Source organism: Gracilinanus agilis, chromosome 4 (assembly GCF_016433145.1).
Source record: "Gracilinanus agilis isolate LMUSP501 chromosome 4, AgileGrace, whole genome shotgun sequence".
Taxonomy (NCBI): Eukaryota; Metazoa; Chordata; class Mammalia; order Didelphimorphia; family Didelphidae; genus Gracilinanus; species Gracilinanus agilis.
In genome coordinates, this window is record NC_058133.1 from 142,147,992 (window position 1) to 142,170,489 (window position 22,498).

Below are 22,498 nucleotides of genomic sequence, written 5' to 3' on the forward strand. Positions count from 1 at the left end.
GGGGGGGGGGGGGGGTGTCAATTGGTGATGGGGGGTGAAGGGGGTGAAGGGTAAAAACATGACTTATGTAACCAGGGAAATGTTTTCTAAAAATAAACCTATATCCTCTGATCCCAAATTCAACAGATTTTTCATGATAACAGCTGTCAATTCAGACCTTTTCCTATAACTGCCAGGTTCCCCACCTATAGAAACAGCTGTAATCTCCAATGAAGGGGTCTTATCAAGTCATAATATTACCCCATTTCCCAAGCAGGAAAATAAAAAGTAGATCTCTTACTAAAATGATTAGGTACCCCTATATAAAATACTTTAAAAATGCAATTTATTATAGTCTATTATTAGTCTTCCAAACCTTAGAAGATTCTGTACTCTGTAATGCCTACTTATTATCATAATAACCATAAAATTCTCAAAACAAAATTTTAATTCTTCATTAAGAATAAAAATGAATACAGTTTTCACAATAGCCAAGCTAGCAATAGTCATATAAAAATGCTCTAAGACACTAATAGTTTGAGAAACGAAATTTTAAAAAACAATTCCAACATACTATACCATATTCAGAATGGTTAAGTTGCCAAAAAATGGAAATGAAATATGTTGGAGGGGATATGTAAGAGAACCAGTACTTGATTGTTCTGATGGAGCTGTGAACTGGTCCGAATATTCTGGAAAGCAATTCGGAATTATGCTCAAAAGACTATTAAACTGTACATACAAGTTCCTCCAGAGATTTTGATTCTGCCAGATCTATATTCTGCATCCCCTCCCCCCAAAAAGGAAAGGGATCCATACATACAAAAAATTTTATATGAGTTCTTTTTGTGGTGGCAAAGAAATGGAAACCAAAGGAATGCTCTTCAACTGGGGGAATGACTAAACAAGATATGATATGAATGGGATGGAATACTACTATGTTATGAAAAATGAGGAAAGAAACCTGGGAAGAACTGATGCAAGGTGGAGTAAATCAAACTAAGAGAGCAATTTATACAACAATAACAATATTGTAAAAATAATCAGCTTTGAAAGACAGGAACTCTGATTAACACAGTGATCAAGCAAAATTGCAGAGGATTTGTGAAAAAATATACTAGTCACTTCTAGATAAAGAGCTGATGGACTCTGTGAAGACTGAAGCATATCTTTCCTTTTTTTCCCCCTTTTACTTTGGATGTGGGAATTTGGCATAACTATACTTTGTAATGTGTTTTTCTTTGCTTGCATTTTCAATGGTTGAGGTAGGGAGAAGAGGGAAGGAAAGAATTCAGAAGTGAAAATAAAATTGATTAAAAATGAACAGAAATACTTCATGGCGCAGACATAGAGAAGAATGCTAGTAAATAAAAGAGTACTGTCATTTCAAAAAGGCTAGGAATCACTTGTTCTATATCTATTTTTAAGCAATAAATTTGCCACCTTGTGAAATATATATGACTTTTTCTTTGAAACTTCAAGATGAAAAGTTACCTTGAAACTTGCCTTTCAAGGTGGAAATTTTATTTTTTAATCTGGCAGAACTAGAAGGAAAATATTGACATATTCCCTCAAAGTTAGGAACACTAAGAGGAGAGTGAAAGTGATTTTAAATAAATGGTGACTATTTTCAATTTAGTATAATATGTCATCACAAAGTAACAAACACATTAAAATAAAATGAATTTTCAATCTCATGCAAACTGATATATTTCATTATATCAAAGAGCTCAATCTAAGGCAAATTCTGTTTCTGACAATGATTCTAAGTCAAAGCAATAACTAAAGTAGGGCAGTTGGGTCTTTAATCTAGGATGTGGAACTGTACAAGGTTAGGGAATTTAGAGGTTCTCTGATATCAACTTTATTCTTCTAAGATAAAAAAGGTAAGATAGATGATGGGAGTAAAGATGCTGCCAGGCAGAAAAGGTGACAAGATAATAAGAGACCACATTCTAGAGGTAAGGAAATGTTTCACTCCTATATTTGTACCTGCAGGACCTAGTGCAGTTGCTGGCACATAGTAATCACTTATTTTTTGAGTGGTTAAGAAAGGAATCATTAGCAGGGTCAAGGGGTTCCTCTACAGAGACACAGAGTAGAGGGATCCATATTTTGGCCCAGTGAAGTAGTATCCTTAGTGGCAGCAATAGTGGCCCATCAGGTGTTATCTTGTAGCATCTCACCACCTGTATAAAAGGTAGATCTACTGGAAGGCCAGAGTCCAACTGCCTCCTCTGCCCCAATACTGTTTGTTCTGATTCATAAGACCAGGGGCCATATGCAAAGGAGACCAAATTTCATCATCAACGAGGGTGACTGGCCTTGCCCTGACAGTATCTCTGGGTCTGTTTGTTCTCTGTAGAATGAGAAGGTTGTATAAAGTGGTGACTAAGGTTGCTTCCAGCAATAGTCTGTAAGTCTATGTGTTTTGGTTATTTGGCTCCACTCAGTTCAGTTTCAGTAAGATGTCAATGAGCCTTCCTCTGAGACCTTGTGCAAGTCATTTCGTTTCTCTATGTCCACAGTTTTTTCTTCTACAAGGATTAAATGATTAAATGATCCTAAAGTTTCCTTCTAGTTCTAAAGTGACACTTTTAGAGTTTGGGGGGAAAAGGACAGATTCATTCAGTTCCTTCCTCAAAAAGCACCAATTCGGTTTTTTGACACTTTCCTGATTCAGCCCCTAAGAATCAGGTTCTCAGATGCTAAGTATAAAAAGACAAATAAACGTGGCACATAGTAATAAAAAATAACAAAACTCAAAAAGAAGTTCTCAAATTGCCTGCTTCATCTGTAGAAGACGGAATGTACACAGCCTCCTTTCCCACAGCTGTCTCTTGGTATGCTGGAGTCCCTATCTCCTTCCAGGAAGCCTCAGATCCCCTCACTCATAGAACAAGGGAATTGGACACAATGATCTGTAAGACTCTGTGCAGCTTTAAAGCTCTAAAATCTTTCAGTAATCAGTAGGATTCCCTGATATATAAAGCATTCAACCTTTTTTCATATTTCTCTGTAAAGCTTACTATGTCTGCTATGAAAACCAGAATAGAATCATTTATTACACAAAAATCTATGTAAAGTAGTTAATCATCAAAGTAAAGTAAGTCAACAGTATTATCAAAGATTATAATTTTTGATCTGGAAGGGACTAATAGACAAGCAAGTGAGCTAAATACAATGTGTAAGCAGGCTAATATATTGAGCTGATTTTTAAAAGGAATCATTTTAAAGGTAACTATGATCCAAAAGGATGACAATTACTATGACTAAGAGAAATCAAATGTCAAAATTATTGAAAACAAAATGTATTTTAGGAAAGAAGAAATCCGCATTTAAAATGCACAGTATGGTGTATCACAATAAACAAGATTTAAAATCAGAAGGTCTTAGTTTTAGTTTTGACTTTGCTAAATATCTACATGACAATCCACAAGTCATACTAATCTTACCAAACCCATTTGCAAATCTGCTAAAATGAAAAGATTAGACCACGTGACCTCTAACATTCTTTTCCAGTTCTAATTCCATAACCTAATGATCTGCACATAAAAAAATTTCAGATTCATTATGATTAGCCTGTAATATCCTAATGGAACACTAGATGGTACCACATAACAAGATACTAAAGGAGAGACTACAACTCATTTCACAGAACAATTAATAATTTGCTTTAGAATTAAATTTTATGTATTTGACTTTCATACATTATATCAAAACTCCTTTTCCCTATATATTCTAAATCTCTTCAGAACATAGCCTGAAAACTCCATATATTTTTAAAAGGAAATAGAGACCCACACAAAGTATACCTTAACAGACAAGCTCTGTGTACCTGATTCACTAGTGGATTTTTTTTAAAAATGAAAAAATTCTTCAAAGGTTAAAAAGAATCAGACAATTCTATTGTGTCAACATTGACAATAGTGAGTACATGGTAAATAAAAGAAGGAAACATCCAGAAGAAAAATGAGTTGCTAGTTTGCTGAGCTCACCTTGGTTTTTTCAAAGTTGGCTTCTTCTGTCATCAGCACAGCCTGTTTCACTTGCTCATAGGCACTGGATTCCATTTGCTGCATCTCTGACAAAGTCTTCCTTAGTCCAACTAGTGCAGACATTAAATCATCTCTTTCCCTATCAGCAAACAGACCAAGAAATGATGAGGCATAAATGTACTCCAAACATTAGAATAAGGAGAAAATGAGGATTTATTTAGATGAATTAAAAGGACAGTAAGGGGAGAGCCAACTTGAACATCCTGAAACATGCCTATGGAAGGAACCTCTGCCCTTAAAAAGATGGGGCGTGGGATCAACTAAATTCTGAGAAAAGCTGCAGGCATTCATAACAAAAGTCTGTATCTGGGAGCATCAATAGTCTCTTATGCATTGCGCCTAGGATGAGGCTACAAACTGATCCTTGAGGAAAAAGAAGTCATTAATCTATTCTAAAGAAGACTGAGGGGTGGGGAGTAGAGTGAGGATGGAGAAGTAAAGCACTGGGAAAAGAGAAGTTATAGCTGGTAAAGGAAGTCAAATCTGTAGGAAGGGCAGGGGTGTTTAAGAATGGTTTGGTCTCATTTGCTTGAAGTACATACTTCATTTCCTTTCTACAAAATACAACTCCCCCACCCCAGTACTTTCCTGGTAGTAGTACTTTTGAGTAGTATTTTCCTACATCAAAAGATGGCAATATGGAATTCCCATGACCACTTAATTCCAGTGGCAATATCAGGTGTCACTCACTGGTACAGGGAGGTTAAAGAAAGCTGAATACTTAAAGAAACAGTTACTAACCAGCACCTTGCACTGTGCTTTGCTTTTACCTTAAACCCTTTCCTTTTACATTCTATCCACATTTTGACTCTTAATGAGACTGGATCTTTCCTGATGACGGCATAGCCAACCTGGCCACTCCTTCTAGAACTGGCTCGTATTTTCCCTTCCTCGTTGAGGAGGCGGAGTTGGGAAATCCTAGTTCTTTCTATCACCACTTCTAGATTGTCCCTTCTCTACCATCATTGCTCCATAAACCTTTCCCCCCCCTGAGGTTTACTAAATCCCTATCTACCTCCCAATCAAAATCTTGATAGCTGTTGTATAGGAACCTCAAAGCACATTCTTCTTTCTTCAGTGAGTTCAGTGCCTGGCTCAGGCATTCTCCCAGTCCCCATTCTCAACTCCTGCCTTCATACTAGAGGATTTTAATGCACATACATCCCTCATACACCTTAACCTCACATTTACTCAACATTTTACATGACTTACTTATCCACTCCACATCAGCCACACACTAAGATAGTCATAACCATCTTTCCATTATTCACACATGTACCACTTTCATCTTTATGAACTCTGAAACACCTTATTTCTGATCATAATCTTATCATTCCACCTCTCCCTCTGCCATACAAACCCCAAATTGTTCTTTGCCCATATTGTGACTTCCAATCCCTCAGCCCCTCAGTTTTTTTCATAGGCGATCACTCCTACACTACTTAGTCTCCTTCCTTTCCTATCTTGACCTCTTGGTGAACCAGTTCAATTCGACACTATCCTTTCTCTAGGGCCTCTTGTCCCTCCCCTCCCAACCCTGCCAAGTCTCAGCCTTGGATCACTCCCACTATCTGCAGCCTTTGCTCCCACACATGTGCTGCTGAATGCAGCTAGAGAGAATCCACAGAACAAGGCTAACAGGATCTCCTATCCACTTAGGCTCACCTAGACAAGGCAATCCTTTTATGCTTCTCTAATTGATTCACTATCACAATACTCTATATTAGCTCTTTCAAATCTTCTCATCTCTTCAAACCTCCCATGGCTCCCCGGGACCATACTCTCTCAGCTGAGAGCCTTATCTTGAATTTTACTGAAAAATCTAGACCATTTCCAGAGAATACCTGCTTATTGCCTCAGTTCCACAATTAGATGTTTTCTGCCACTGTCACCTCCCTCCTTCACTTGTCTTACCAGACCCTTTTCTTTCCCAAGTCAAAATACCTCAATGTATACAAGTGATCCTATTCTAATCTGTCTTCTCTAATACACTGTTGCCCCGCATTCTTCATTCTCACTCTCACTAATTTTTAGTCTCTCTTTGTCTACTGGTTGATTCTTTACTGCCTAGAAACATATTCATGTTTTTTCATCCTAAAAAAATAAAGAGGCTCCATCTACCTTTGATAGCTCTCTCTTCTGCCTTTTGTGTTTAATCTCCTTGAGTGACTACTGTGTACAAGATACTGTGCTAAGCACTAGGTATACAAAGAGAAGCAAAAGAGAGTCCCTATTCTCAAGGAAGTCACAATCTAATGGGTGAGCTATCATACAAACAAGCCACATATAGGATAACAAGGAAATGACCAACAGAGGAAAGAATTTAAATTAAGAGAGACTGAAAAAGGCTTTCTGTAAAAAGCAGAATTTTAGCTAGAATTTGAAGGAAGCCAGAAGGTAAAATTAGGAGGGAGAGTATTCTAGGCCTGGGTGGCAGGCAGTGAAAATGCTGAGTTTTGAAAAAGAGCAAGGAAGTCAGTGTCACTAGTACATGTAAGATGAAAAGGTTGCTGGCAGGTAGGCAGTTATAAAAGGCTTCCAACACCAAAAAGAAGATACAATATTTAATCTTGGAGGTGATAGTCATTGGGGTTTGAGTGCTAGGGTAGGGCTGGGGGAGGACATGGTCAAACTTGTGTTTTAGGAAAGTTTATATTTTGTTAGCCGAGGAGAAGATGAACTATAAAGGGAAAAAACCTGAGGCAGGGAGATCTGCCAGCAGGCTACTGTAATGTTCCAGGTATGAGGTGATGAGGACCTTCACAAGGGCAGTAGCAGAGTCAGGATGTAAGGGGACATATGTGAGAGAGGTAAGGAAGGTAAAGCCAACAAGCCTTGGCAAGAGTTTGGATATGAGAGGTGGGAGTGATAAGTCACAGGAGGACACCTAGGTTCTGAGGCTGCATGCCTAGGTTGTAAGATGGAAGTGCCCTCCATGGTAATAGGAAAGACAATAAGATGGGATCTCTTGGGAGGGAAATAATTTCGGTTTGAGACATGTTGAATTTAGGGAAAGTCTTTTCTCAATCCTCATCTTTCTTTCTCTCTCTGAAACCTTTGACCATGCAGATTGCTCTCTTCTCCTAAATACTTTCTTCTCCTACATATCTGACTACTCTTGCTCAGTCTCCTTTGTTGGATCTTCATTCAGGTCATGCTCACTAACTTTGGGTGTTTCAAAGGGTTCTTCTATCCTGGGCCCTCTTCTCCCTCTATACTATTTCACTTGGTTTATCCTATCAATTCCCATGGATTCAGTTTATATCATCTCAATTCTTAAATCTTCTTATATAGCTCTAACCTCTCTACTGCTTTTCAGACTTCTTGAACTGGATTTTTTTTAAAACCTATCTTAAACTCAATAAATGACCAAAACTGAACTCATAATCTTTGCCCTCAAATTCTTCCTTTTCCAAACTTCCTCATTATTCTAAAGGGCAATAGCATTCCTTCAGGCCCCCAGGCTTACAACCTGTGTCATCCTTAATTTCTCACTATCTCTCACTCTCCATATCTGTTACCAAGGACTGTCAGTCTCCTCTGTTAATCTCAAATAGCTTTCTTCTCTGATACTGCCTCTAACTTGGTGCAGATCACCATCTCCTGATGCCTATATACCTATCAGTGGGAATGTCTGCACCACTTCAATTCATCTTCCACTCAGCCACCAAAGTGATTTTCCTAAATCATAAGTCTTACCATTACTTAAACTTCAGTGATTTCTAATAGCTTCTCTGATTACGTACAAAACATCTGCTTGGCATTCAATGTTCTTTATAACCTAATCATCCTTGCACCTTTCCAGTCTTCTTGACACCCTGATATATTCCAACCCCTTTACTCCCTCCCTGTACTGTGAGATCCAGTGACACCATCTCAGGATAGAACTCTGTGGGAAATCCATGGTTTGTGGACATGATCTAAATGAAGATCTAGGAAAGGGAGAAAGGAAACCAAGGAGGGATCAAGGGGAAAAGAGAACTAGCAAAGTAATATCATAAAAACAGAGAGAAATATCAGGGAGAAGTATGTGACTGAAAGTGTCAAAGGTTAGAAAGAGCTCAACAATGGGGAGAATTGAGAAAAGGCAATTAAATAAGAAATCACTAGTACAATTGGGGAGAGCGGTTTCAGCTAAATGATGAGGCTGAAAGTCAGATGAGAATGAAAGGAAAGGAAGTAGAAGTACATATCATAAAGAGCTTTCTCAAAGTGTTTATATGCCCAAAAGGGAGGAAAAATGTAGTTTGATAGCTGTAACTTCCTTTACTTCCTTTCTTCTCACTCTCTTTTAAACTCTTTCTAGTCTTACTTCTGATCTCATCATTTACCTGAAACCATTATCCTTAAAAAGTTACTGATTTTTTAGTTGCCAAATCTAATGGCAATTAATTCTTAACCTTTGATTTCTCTGAATTCTTTGACAATGTTGGTCTTCACTTTCCCCTGCTATTCTTTTAAGTTTTTATAGTGGTTCTGTTTCTAACCATCTGACTTTTTTCCTCATCTCCTTTCTAATTAAGTATAGGGTCTCACCAGGTTCTTTCCTGGGCCCTTATTCCCCTATACTGTTTCCCTTGGTTATCTCCTATCAGCACCCGTAGATTCAATTTATATTACCTCAATCCTGATGAATCTCAGATCTGCTTACCTAAACCTCTGTTCAACTCCAATTTCACATTTCAAGCAGCTTATTGGACAACTCAAATTGGAAATCTTGTAGTCATTGTAAACTCAACATGCTCCAAACTGAACTCATTTTATTCCTCCTTATCTCAAGTGTTCCCTTCTTGCCGACTTCCTGATTGAGGTTTACTACCATCTTCCCAGTCACACAGGCTCACAGCCTAGATGTTTTCTCAGGCTCTTCCCTCTCTCTCACCTCTCACATTTAATCTCTTGCCAGGAATCAACTTTAGCTTCCAAACATTTCTTGCATACATCCCCTTTTCTCTCCTCTGACTCTGCCACAACTTTGGTGCAGGCTTTCCAAAACCTCACACCCAGACCATTGCCAAGAGACTTCTGACGGGTTTCCACAAGTTTCTTGCCACTCCAGTACATTTCTCCATTCAGCTATCCTTGACTACATATGTGATCCCACTACTCAAATTCCAGTTAGTGGCTTCCCTTTGCCCTGGGAATTCAATACAAAATCATCTGTTTGGCATTCACCTGCACTTACTTTCTTCATAACTTACCCTTCCTTGTTTTCAACTCTTCTGACACCTTACACTCAACCCACACCGTGTATTCTGAGATCCAGTGATACCGGCTTCCTTGCTCTTTCCTTGCTCTTCCTCAAAAGCAAAAACAAAACAACTTCAACTCCGGGCTATAGGCATTTTCACTGTCAGTCCCTATGTCTAGAATGCTTTTCCTCCTCATCGCCACCTTCTGGCTTTCCTGGCTTCAAGTTCCAGACAAAATCATATCTTCTACAGAAAGTCTTCCCCAAACCTGCTTAATTCTAAGGCCTTCTCTTTGTTGATTATTTTCAATTTATCCTGTAAATAATTTATTTGTACGTGTAGTTGTTTGCATGTTCTCTCCCCATTAGACTATGAGTTCCTTGAGATGAAGGACTGTCTTTACCCCCTTTTTTTTTTTTTTTTTTGGTGTCCCCAGTGCCTGGCATATAGTAAGTAGGTTCTTAGTAAATATTTATTTGTTGACTAATATTCTGGATACTGTAGCTTCCAGAAAGCAAGATAACAGGGTCAGGATAGGTTATTAAAACTAATACAACATAGGGTCACTGTTCACTCACTCCTAACATAGCATTCACAGGTCCACTAAAATGAAAACTGTCAAAAAGTTGGGGCAGCTGGGTAGCTCAGTGGAGTGAGAGTCGGGCCTAGAGATGGGAGGTTCTAGGTTCAAATCCGGCCTCAGACTCTTCCCAGCTGTGTGACCCTGGGCAAGTCACTTGACTCCCATTGCCCACCCTTACCACTCTTCCACCTACGAACCAATACACAGAAGTCAGGGGTTTAAAAAAAAAAGAGTAAGTTGTCTCAGGAGGGACTGTAAATTCCTTAAGGAGAAGCTAGATATCTTATTTTCAGGATGTTGTAAAGGAGATCTCTATTCTGTTATCTATTATTCTAAATGACTTCTGAAGCTCTCATCCAAATCTTAAGATTCTATGAGATATTTATCAGGGATTTGATTGAATTAAATATCAAAATATTTCAGGACAAAAACTAGGCAGGGTACAATTTCAGAGCTTGAAATAAGTTCCACATTCTTTGAATAAAAACATTCCAAGACAATGTGCTAATGACTGTAAAAGACCATTGGGTAAAAAAGGAGAGCTAGAAGTTTAGGAAATGAATAAAACTGAAGAACATCATGTCTTAAGTAGTTAAGGAAATATTAACAAAGGAAAAATCTAGAATTGGACAGAAGTTCCCAATGCTGAAAAATGTTTAAAAAGTCATTTAGAGGTAGAATAAGAAATGGGGTTATATATACAATGTGTGTTTCTTTCTATATGGTTTCTAGATCACTATGAGACCTCCAGTTTTATAACTGTGGTTTCAAATTCAATTGGGATAACTGTTTATAGTTTAAAATTTGTCAATAAAGAGAAAAGAACCTGCCAAGAAACAACTATAATTTTTCAGATTTTAGCTAGTTTTACAGAGAAAACTGAAAATTGAATTTAGTAAAATTTAATTTAAAGATAGCACTGAAAAATTTCTTTAACATTAGTTTTAACTATTTATGATCTTTGTTTTTAAAATATGATTGTTAAACTATAGTGATACATTTGGGAAATATTTTCAAAAAGTAAAAATGTGATAAAGCTGATTCAAACAAAGAGACATTTGTGATACAAGCTTATAATGCATTGCCTTTCTTATGTCCAAGTTTAGAGATTTTCTCATCTGAATTTCCTCACAGGGGCAAATTTTAAATGAGAGTTATTTGGATAAACTTCCACAAAAGAAAAAGACAGAGATAGAAAGAAGGAAAAAAACAAAATAATGAGATAAGTATTGTAATTTGAGTCAGGAAAAATAGATTCAAATTTTTAGCCCTGACGTTTAGAGTAAGTCACTTATTTAGCTCATTTATGCCTCAATTTCCTCATCTCTAAAATAGGTAGATTAATAGCTCACTTCACCACCAATAAACTCAAAAGTACTATATAAATGTGAGTTATTATTATGGTTGTTAAAAAATAAATGAAAAATAAGAGCTATTTGTTCAAATTAAATTTCAACAATTAATAATGCAATTAATAACTAATAAAATTGTAATCAGTTATTGTTACCTATTATAAAAACTATTATAAAAGAAACATTAGAAATAAGAGCAATTAGATCAAATTAAATTGTCAATTAATTAACAATACAATTAAAATTATAATAAAATTATAATTACCCCAAAGTAAATCTTGTAACATGAAACAATGTTGGATTGTATTTGAAGTATCTAGTTTAGAAATTAACAACATCACTGAAGAAAACTGGAGTATAATATCATTTGATGTCAAAACTGAAACCTTAAACCAAAGTTCAAGCTTGTCAGTGTTTGAATAACTCAGGTTCAATGTTCTAAAACCTAATGAAAGGTATTAGTGATGATGCAAGTGCCTTATTATCTAGTCTAGTCCATAAGAATAACAGATTATAGCAATGACAGTCATCACTGACAAGCTGCCATTAATTGGAGAGTTTACTATGTAAAGAAGGTATATGCTAAAAAGTGAAAAAATGACTAATCAACTGAAAATGGATAACTTCGTTTCTTATTTAGAATTTGCCAAAAACAAAGAATTACTTCCATCTTTGGAGCAGCAACATAGTCTAGTGCAAAGAACAAAATACTTGGAATCAAAATATCCAGGCTTTAGTCCCAGTTTTTCTATTTTTTAGCTAGGTTCAAATCATTTCACCTCTTTGAAGCTCAATTTTCCCATCTGTCAAATGGGGAAAATACCACCTGCTCTATCTAGCACACACAATTTTTTCTGCAGATCAAATGAGATAATGTGCATGAAAATGTTTTATAAAGCACTATTGTAGCATCCAGAATTACTATTATTGCTCAATAGCAGAGAAAAATATAAGAGATGTAACCCAAGTTAAAAGAAGTAGTTATAAATGTTAATACTTATTATACTTGTTAATACTTGTTATATTTACTTTTTGAATAAAAACAGTTAAATGGTGCTAAATGCTGACCTAGTTAAAGCTTTTTAAAAAGTTAAAAGTTCTCACTGGTTAACACAAATAACACAAATAATAATTTATAAGGTATCCACCTAAAACATTTCAAAGGCTCAATTATGAAATTCCTTCAGAATGCACATAACAAGCAGGGGGCCCTCAAAAGAACATTTCAGCAGGTATCTTAGTTAATCCAGAGGCATGTACCAATAGTAATAGCTAATTAGTCTTTCTGAAAGAAATCACATGCTAGGTGCCTATAAATTCTGATTTCTATAAAATATAATTTCTAGGAAAGATTAGATTAGAGTTTCTCATGGCAAAACAAGAAATGCCCTATCAAAATTTCATCATTCTTTGTGATCCAGATAAAATAGCATTTAAGAAATGAAAATAAGCCAAAAGCATAAGCATCATATGTTAAGTAGAAAAGGTTATCCATTTAGGGAATCATATTCATAAAAATGATGACCACATATGGACCTCACAGATATTAACATAAAGCATCTTTAGAAAACAAAAAGGGTTCCATCTTTATTATTGTTAGGAAGGAAATCCTGAAATGAAGATAATAAGCATTTCAAATGTTCTCTAAGTATGACTTCCAAATCATGACATGAGACCCTATAATATTAGCTCAAATTTATGTCACTTTTCAATTTACAAAATTTTCCCCTCAAAATAACTCCATGAGATAGAAAGCATTTTCACTGTACAAATGGAATAACTGAATTTCAGAGAACCAATGACTTGCTTTCCCAAGTCAGTAAGCCGTATAAAGCACAAAGTTAGGTTTATGATTACTTCAAATCCAACACCCTGTCCCTCTAGACCAGGGGTCGGCAACATATGGCTCTTGAGCCATATCTGGCTCTTTTGAGGGCTAGATATGGCTCTTTCTGCAGGAGCCATAAAGTCAATTTTTTTCCAGGCGCTGTTACAGGAGCGTGCACTGTGAACACTGTATGGCTCTCACGAAATTACATTTAAAAAATGTGGCATTTATGGCTCTCACGGCCAAAAAGGTTGCCGACCCCTGGTCTAGACCATGTTGTTTGAAACTGTCGAACAGTGTGGAACTCATGCTGATATTTAAAGGAAAGAAGATCTATAGATGGAGCCAAGGAGATTAATGAAGCTCCTAAACAGAGGATAGGCTTACCAAAAATTTTAAGCAAGGAAAAAATGAACTGTTTTGTTGTGTAGCAAGACTTTTACTACAAAACAAATGAATAGAAAGTGTCTCATGATTACAAAGCAATCAAATTCACAAAAACTAAGTGTCTGTGATACACAATAGGTAATGGCCTAGGTCAGTGATGGTGAACCTTTAAGGGATCATGTCCTGTGCCATGAACCCCACCCCCCTCACTGAATACAGGGGTGCACTCCACACCCTGCTCCATTACCCCATGGGGGGGGGAGCCAGAAAGAGGTCTCATTGGGCTGCTGGGCAGAGGGGACATGAAAAAAATATCATCAGGTGTGGTGGAGAGGGGGAGGGAAGCAGCTCTATCCAAGTCCCTCTGCCTTTCTGGTCACAAACTCTGGGGGGTAGGGGTAGATGCCCACAGAGAGCACTCTGTGTGCCATCTTTGGCACCTATGCCATAGGTTCACCATCATGGGCCTAGGTACTTACTATAGTGAATTCAAAGATGGATAAACCAGTATTCTTTCACTTAAGATTATAATCTAGGATATCTAGGTTATATGATAGAAGTAGTATAATAGGAAAGAAACTCCATCAAAGCAATATGCCAGAGATTAATGCACTTTGTGTTGAAATATAATAATAAAAGCACTAAACGAATTACTTAAATCATAGGTACTATTGGGTTTAAAGGATGTGTGCATTTTGCTGATTGAGGTCAAAATCACATTTTTCCCAAATACAACTATATACAGCAAAAATGTGACGTGGTTAATTCTACATGTAATATAGTTCAACAATAAATGGGAAACTATACTCTATCCACTTGAGGAAGAAAAAAAAATCTAATTAAAGGCTTATGGGATAGTGAGAAGAGTACTTAATTTGGATTAAAAAGACCAAGTTTCCAGTTCCAGTTCTCCTACTTCCTATTTAATTGACCCTGGGCAAGTATAACTTACCTCTTATGCTCTTTTAGATCTCAGTTTCATCATCTGTAAAACAAGGCTAGTATAGTAGGATGAGTTTTCAAATCCTATGATCCCATAATCCCACTTCTGAGCTAGATGGAAAGATAGTTGAGAAATCCTAGTCATTGCCCTCAAGTAGCTTTTCTTCAATGAAACAATATATGTATGAGATTATTTCCACCTGTAACTCCTTTAGCTTTTCCTTTAAAAATTTAGATGCTATGACATTTGGTGTATATAGCTTTAATAACGATAAAGTATCATTATCTATGGTACCCTATAAAAAGATTTACTTGTTTATCTTTTTAAATTAAATCTATTTTAGCTTTAACTTTGAGATCATTATTGAAAACCCTTTTTTCTTGTAAGCTAAAGCATATTTTTATTCTATTCTTTTATTTTTACTCCATATCTCTCTTATTTTTCAATGTGTTTCGTGTAAGCAACAGATTGTTGAATCTTGGGTTTTGATCTGTTCCGCTATTTCCATTTTATAGGTGAATTCATCCCATTTACATTCAGTTATGATTAGTACAGTTGTGTATTTCGCCCCATTCTATTTTTCCTTCTCTTCCTCTCTTTTAATCCTATTCTTCCTCAGAAGTCTAAATACAGAATATATGCAGGATTAAAAAAGGTTGCTAGAGATTCTAAGTGGAAGGGAAGGCAAAAAGATATGCTGGGCATGTGAGATGACAATCTTTGCAAATGTACAGAAATGAAAGAAGGGATCCTATAGAAAAAGCACAACAGTTTTGACTATAATATACAGTTTGTGAAAGGATGTATTATGTAAAAAGCCTAGAAAGGTAGGCTGAAGTAAGATGGTAAAGGGCTTCAAATGCCAAACACAGGAGTTTTCATTATATCCTAGAGGTAGACAGATCATGGAACTTTTAAAGCCAGAGAATAAAATTATCAGATGAGCAGTAAAAACCAATTTTGGCAGGCATGTAGAGGATGTAATGAAGAGACAGGATACAGGGAAATGAATTTGTAAGCTACTGGAATAGTAGAAGTGACAGGAGCCTCAACTAAGGTGGCCTTGTTGTGAGGAGAAATAAGTAGACGAGAGAAATGTAGCAGAGATGGAATCAAAATAACTTGACAAATGATTAGATATTGGAAGTAGAATGGGGAGGCTGATGATGATACAAAGATTATGAACCTGAGACTATAAGAATGATAATGCTCCTAACAGAGATAAGGGACAGGTTTGGAAAGGAAGGAATGATAATGAGTTATGTTTGAGATATATTCAGTTTGAGATACCTATTTGACATCCACTGGGAAATTTCCAATAAGCAGTTGGTGATGTGTAAGTAGAGCTCAGGAAAATATTAGAGCCAGGTATTTTGATCTAGGAGCCATTTACAAAGAGATGAAAACAGAATTCATGGGAACATATGAAATGATCTACAAAGAGAAAAGTCCAAGATGAAGTTTGATGGAGTATCTGCAATCAAGGGACGGGGTATGGATGTATCAGCCAAGGAAATAAGTGACAAAAGAAAATCAAGAGAGCAATATTACAAAAATGCAGAGGAGAAAGGGGTCAATTTGTCAAATGTTGTAATAAAAATAAAAAAGAATGGAGACTAGAAGAGATCATTGGACTTGGCAATTAAAATATTCCTACCAATTTTGTAGAGCTGTTTCAGATGAATGACAACACTGGAAGTCAGATCAAAAGTTGTCAAGAAGTGAGTGAAAGGAGAAAAATAGAGGCAATAAATGATCAAAACATATATGATCAGAGTTTGCCTATCTTATACATATGACAGGAGGAAGACATATTTCTATAGTTTTAGAAATATTTTTGTATGAAATTTCTTCCCAGTTATATTAAAAACAGTTCCTTTCCAGCAAACAAATGCCTAAAAAAAGTGTTTATTTAAAAATGAACTCTATCCATAAATAATGGAACTCTAAATAATAAATTTTGATTTTGTGGAAATGTTCATGCGAGCGGGCAATATTTTTCATGTTAAAGGATTCCCATGTGCCAGAAAAGAACACTATGGGGGGAAATATTCAAACCACAGTATAACTGAATATATGTGTTAGGAAGTAATTAAAATAATAATGAAGAACTGAATATAGAAATGTATGACTGGAAAAGAATATGGGTCAGTCATATACATAGTAAGACAATTTTGCTAGGGTCATGGGCTTCACTTGTATTCTTGCAATGCCAAGAGAAAGCAAGGAAAGCTTTTGTTATTTTGGATGAGCTGCTGTAGAAAATTTGCAGGAAGGTACAAGTCAAACAGAAAGGTCATTTACATTGTTGGAAGGCATGTTCATAATTATGAGATAACAACCATCTGTGTTTAGGTATTTTAGACCTTTGAAAAAAACTGACTGGTCCATAGTAGTCATCAACCATTTATTAAGCATTTATTGTGTACAAGGCACTGAGATAATTGCAAAGGCTAAATAATTAAAAGGTTCCTGGCCTTTCATTTATTACTTATTTATTTTATTTGTTGATTTATATTATTATTTATTAATTTATATTATTATAGATTATTTATTAATCTCATATTCTAACAGGGGGAGAATACATGCAATCAACTGTCTATATGCAAGATAAATACTAGTATATTTATTGTTTCATATTTATTTTTACATTATATTTACATTTACATTCATAGTATAATGGAGAGAGGGGAAAAAAGAGGGAGAGAAGGAGGGAGGGAGGGAGACAGACAGAGAGAGGGAAAGAGAGAGAGAGAGAGAGAGAGAGAGAGAGAGAGAGAGAGAGAGAAAGAAACTGAAGACTATAGATGAGGAATTCTGCTACTGGAGAAGAAATGCTGGAATGTGATTCACTTATGAATATAGTAAGATTTGCCTAGGGAAGAAAAAGGGCCAAGTACTCAAATACTTAAATATGTGACCTTGTGTCTTTTCTTCAGAAATTGAAAATCATCCCATTACCCCACCCTCTTCAATCCACCTTTTATGATTTGTTTTTCCCCCATTAGGACGTAAAAGCTAAAATCCTCCAAGGTAGTGACTGTTTTGTTTACTCAGCACTTAGCACAGTGGCTGACACATAAATGAAATTATGAAAAACTTTATAAATGCTTTCATCTATTCATCCTTTGGAATATGATAGAAAGATAGAAACAAACAAAACTATATTTTTGGCCTGTGGGAAAATTTAGATAAAACTATCTAGTTTTTAACTTAGTTTTAAATTATTCTAAAATAATAAATGCCTTGGATGAATATAGAGCTTTTCTTAAAGAAATATTTGCTTGAGTATTCATCTTTATCATCATTATTAGGAAAATTAAAAATCACACCAAATTAAATGTTTAATAGAAGGAAGAAGTTAAAATTAAGAGATTTTCTGAGAGTTTTACAATTAGATAGGACTAATATTGAGATTAACAATCAGGTCTTTGCCTTTTAGTCTCGGTTCTCATAATGAACCCTCTCCTTTCCAAGAATCTTTATTTCAGTTGAGGTTACTTCTATCCCTCCCAACACTCACTCAAGTTTATAACCACGAAACCCTTGCCTCTTCTCCTCTTGCTCACTCTTCACACCCGTATCAGCAGCTGCTCATCTGGAATACTGTAGCAATCCAAATGATCACAACTAATTCTAGTCTCTTTCTATCCAAGCAAACCTAATCTATACAGCCAAAATAACATTAAGGAATAGGTCTTGACTATGTCATACCATTAATTAAAAACCTTCAGTTTTTAAGATCCCATTTTCTGTGTATAGATTGTCTTCAAACAGTCCCCTTAACAGAGGGCCTGATTTCATTTTTGACTTTGTGTTCTTAAGTGTCTAGAACATAGAAAATGCTCAAAAAAAGCTTTCTGAATTTACTTGAGTTTATGTCTGTGTAAACCAAGCACTTAGCACTCAATAGGTACTTAATATATGTTTGTTGAACTGATTTATTTCCAAAAGGTCTCTTCAAAAGCCCCCTTTCAATTATTATAAAGATATCCTTCACTTAATGGGAAGGTATGTTTCAATATGAAAATAATAATAGCTGCTATATATATAGGACCTTAAGTTTTGCAACATACTTGGCACACAGTACTTTTTTAAGAGCTTAACAACTATGGAATGTCACAGCTAAACATCAGAGGCAGAATCGGAAATTTTTGTCCTTCAGACTCCAAATACAACACTCATTAACTACCCTATAATACTACTACTTCTCTAAATTCTCTGAATTATACTTTGGTCCATCCATATTATAATCAGTAAAATAAATTGGCATTTATTTAGTACTTACTATGTGCCCTGCAGGGACTATGCTAAGTGTTTTTTACAAATATTATATCATTTGATCTTCACAACAACCCTTCGAGGTACCATTATCCACATATCAAACTTAAGGAAACTGAGGCAAACAGAAGGTAAATGACTTACACAGGGTCACTGAACAATGTGAGAGGTTTTACATTTAAATTGAGACTTCCTGAACCCTGGCTGAGAACTCTCTCCACTGGGCCATTAATTGCTTTAGTTGCTTAAAATGCTTATTAACTGATTGAGAGTATGAAAAAGAAAACAATCCTTCTGTATTTTGAAGAAAGGAAAGCTGGGGGAAGCTGGGTAGCTCAGTGGATTGAGAGTCAGGCCTAGAGAAGGAAGGTCCTAGGTTCAAATCCAGCCTCAGACACTTCCCAGCTGTGTGACCCTGGGCAAGTCACTTGATCCCCATTGCCCACCCTTACCACTCTTCCACCTATGAGCCAATACACAGAAGTTAAAGGTTTAAAAAAAATAAAATAAAAAAAAAAAGAAAGGAAAGCTACTAATAGCAATCAAGTATAAATGCTACCTGAACTATTTAAATAATCTTTTGAGGCTCAAAAGAGGAAATCAAAGAATCGCCCTCAACAAAAACCATGACCATTGTCTGAGGGTAAATTTAACTAGTGTAAATCAATTACCATTAAATTCTAAAAAGCTTTAGCCAGATAATACTTGGTCAATCGGGGGCAACAATGGGGAAAAAAAAATTTATCATGCTATGAGGAGAAGTAAATGAGGGGGAAGAGGTTCATAGAAAAGTTGGTAAGAAGAAACTGGATAGAAAAAGAGAATAAGTTTGTCAAGATTATGAGAACACCATTCTCTCCATCAATGACAGTGAAACCATTAAATTTGGAATAGTCACTGATATACTGTGAGAAAAGATCACTACATCCTTTTAAAATTAGATAGTTTTCAAAGTTAGAAAAAATAATTTTAGGATGCTGATACGTATATATGTATACTTACTTGGTTAATCTTTCAATGGTCTGTATATGAGCATTGGTATGAGTTTGAGCGAGAACAGCTTCATGTTGAGAACATTTTAAACAAAGACCACCAATGCGGTTAGAACAAGTCGCTTGAAGAGATTCTAGATGTCTTAGTCTCCCCTTGAGTTCTTCACAATTTTTCTGAGATTCACATAAGTCTTTTCTAAAAAGAAAAAAATTAAGGTAATTTTTATAAATGAACCAAATTCAATATTTCCAACTTGAGGAAATTTTCCAAATACAAATGCTAATTACATTTTAAGTGGAGACACTGGATAAAGTGAACACTTTTAAACAATAATCTAATCAATCTTAATTTTTAAAAAAAAGTCTTAAAATATTGTATGAAGTAAAGTCTTCGATTTAGTCTCATTTTATTATGTCAGGGGCAAAAATTAACCTTAATTCTGTGTTCTGAAAGTTGATTAATGCAGGTTTTGAAGCACTTTGGGTACACATCCCAAAGAAAAGGCAACATTGGACATTGTGGAAGAGAGGTAGATTTTAAAAGCAAAATAAAAAGAAAAACCTCAAACATCAAAAGAAATGGTTTTTGAGGGAAAAAAATGTAACTGTGATAAAGAACCCAAACCAACAAAAAAGGATGAATTTCTATAATAAAAGAAATGCTTTCATTTCCCCTAAGAAAACACAAGTTAAGGGGGGAGCTGGATAGCTCAGTGGATTGAGATCCAGGCCTAGAGACGGGAGGTTTGGGGTTCAAATCTGGCCTCAGACACTTCCTAGTTGTGTGACCCTGGGCAAGTCACTAACCCCCCCCCCATTGCCTAGCCTTTACCATTTTCCTGCCTTGGAACCAATACACAGTATTGAGAGTTAAGATAGAAGGTAAGAAGGGAGAAAAAGGGAAGGGGAAGAGGAAGGGGAAGGGGAAGGGGAAGGGGAAGTAAAGGAAGAAAGAGAGAGAAAACACAAGTTAAAAAAATCCAACATCAAATTTTATTTGACTCCAAACTAAAAGTAAAAAACGTAGATTTTACTATTTAATGACAGTCGATTTTGAGTTCTGTTTACATAAAAAAAACCCACAATTATGTTTCTGAAAATTAAATGAATTAAAAATACCACATTTGAAGCATTAAATTATAAGAAAAAGCAATATAAACGAATAAAATCAGATATCTAACAGATTCAGGCAAAAAAGTAATTTTTAGAGCATTTTTGTATTTCATATCTTGATGCAAAGAAAAAATTGAATGGACCAACTTAAAATCGTGTAGAGCAAGGTATAATCTACACTAACACATTAAATGAACCAAATCACACTAAGTGAGGCAAAAACTTATGTCCATGTTTTTATTAAATCATTGAAACTACAAAGTTATGCATATCTTAAAAATTATTAGATATAATTTCAAAACCACTGATAGATTGATTTGATACTTCATTCAACTTTGAAATTTTTCCCTTTTTATTATTTAAAATAATTAATTGAAAGAAAAAAGAATTAGTTAATATTCTGACTTCTTTCCCTATTCTACACGCACAGCCTACTAACTAACAAGCAATGAATGTTTTATTGAACATTTTTAAACCAAAAAAGATTTGCTTCATGGAAAAATACATTTTAAATTTCACACCAATTTTCTATGTGTTACAAAAGCAAAATAACTTCAGGAGTCTCTTAGCATTTCTATTGAGAAAAGTAAATACTATCTAGTAAGTTCCTGCAATTGTTTAAAACAATCCCAATGCTTGAGTTACTACATTAATGGAGTTATTACAATGATATATAAGAAACATTGAAAAGAAAAAAAAATTCTGCATTGAAAATGGAGTGGTGTTTTTAAACAACTGTTTTACTTTAAAAAGCATGATGAATTTTTACAAGAAGAAAAAGTTATTTTCATTTTTGTCAAGAATTTCAGCCTTTGAAAATGACTAAGGGCAAAACTTAAGATTTTAAGTCTACAAGATTTTAAACTGAAATTTGAAAAATATAAGGAGATTTGACAGTTCATAATCTCAAAATTTAAAATGTTTATTACATTACTTTGAGAAAAAAAATTTTTAAGTAATTCTCCATTCGGCAAACATTTATGGCATATGTTAACATTTAGTATTTTTGTCATTACTAAAGCTCAGTTAGATATTTAGATTTTAATATATATATATTTTAAACAAATTTTCACTTTACCTCAGTGAATTGACTTGAGATTCTAACACATCATTCTTTTCTTCATAAATAAGTTTCAACCTTTCCTTTAGAAAAGAAAGGAATATACATGAATATTTTTTCCATGACCATTTCCTCATAGTGTTGTGTAACTCAAATTAAGTTATGAAAAATGAATCCAATTATCTCTAAGCCTGCCCAAGAAAACAAAAATGGGTCCTATTATTAAGGGAGAAAATCCTTCCTTCTTGAACTCCTTTCATTATTCTTTAAGGCTTGTAAGCATTAAAAAATGGATGAGCTGCTGTGATTTCCATTTCTCAAATGATGTAGTGATGAAGAACCAATCCCTCTGCCCCCATGCCCCGATTTTTGATATGCAGAGAGGAATGAGGGCTTTCCCTAACACACCCCACTCCAGGGACAACATGGGAGAAGCATTACATCAGATTTTCCAGAGCAACAAGCTTCCTTCCAGTTTCTGTTTCTCCCCACACCCAAGGCAGGCAACTCCCTGGGGGTTGGGGGGTGGGGGGTGTGTGACTCTGACAAAAGTAATTTTATTAGCCAAAAAGCTGCTCTGGACTTAAATATAGAGCAAGGTCAATTCCTCACTTAAAGATCCTCAAATGCCCTACAGTGGCTACCATAATAGTTTGCACATATGAGGTATTTGACAAGTATGTTGAAAGAATTATAAATGGAAAGGTCTCTGATCATGAATGACATGCAT

The 22,498-nt window shown here is 35.4% G+C and overlaps 1 protein-coding gene across 1 annotated transcript in view; it reads right to left on the reverse strand.

Moving 5' to 3' along the window:
* The window catches only part of SDCCAG8 (SHH signaling and ciliogenesis regulator SDCCAG8), a 268,032-nt gene that overhangs the window by 197,866 nt on the left and 47,668 nt on the right, over nucleotides 1-22,498 (reverse strand). The window contains exons 9-11 of the mRNA XM_044673496.1: nucleotides 21,787-21,851; nucleotides 19,606-19,791; nucleotides 3,978-4,116 (exon numbers count right to left, since the gene is read on the reverse strand). Of these exons, the coding sequence (XP_044529431.1) occupies nucleotides 3,978-4,116; nucleotides 19,606-19,791; nucleotides 21,787-21,851 (390 nt within the window). The remainder of the gene's footprint in view (nucleotides 1-3,977; nucleotides 4,117-19,605; nucleotides 19,792-21,786; nucleotides 21,852-22,498) is intronic.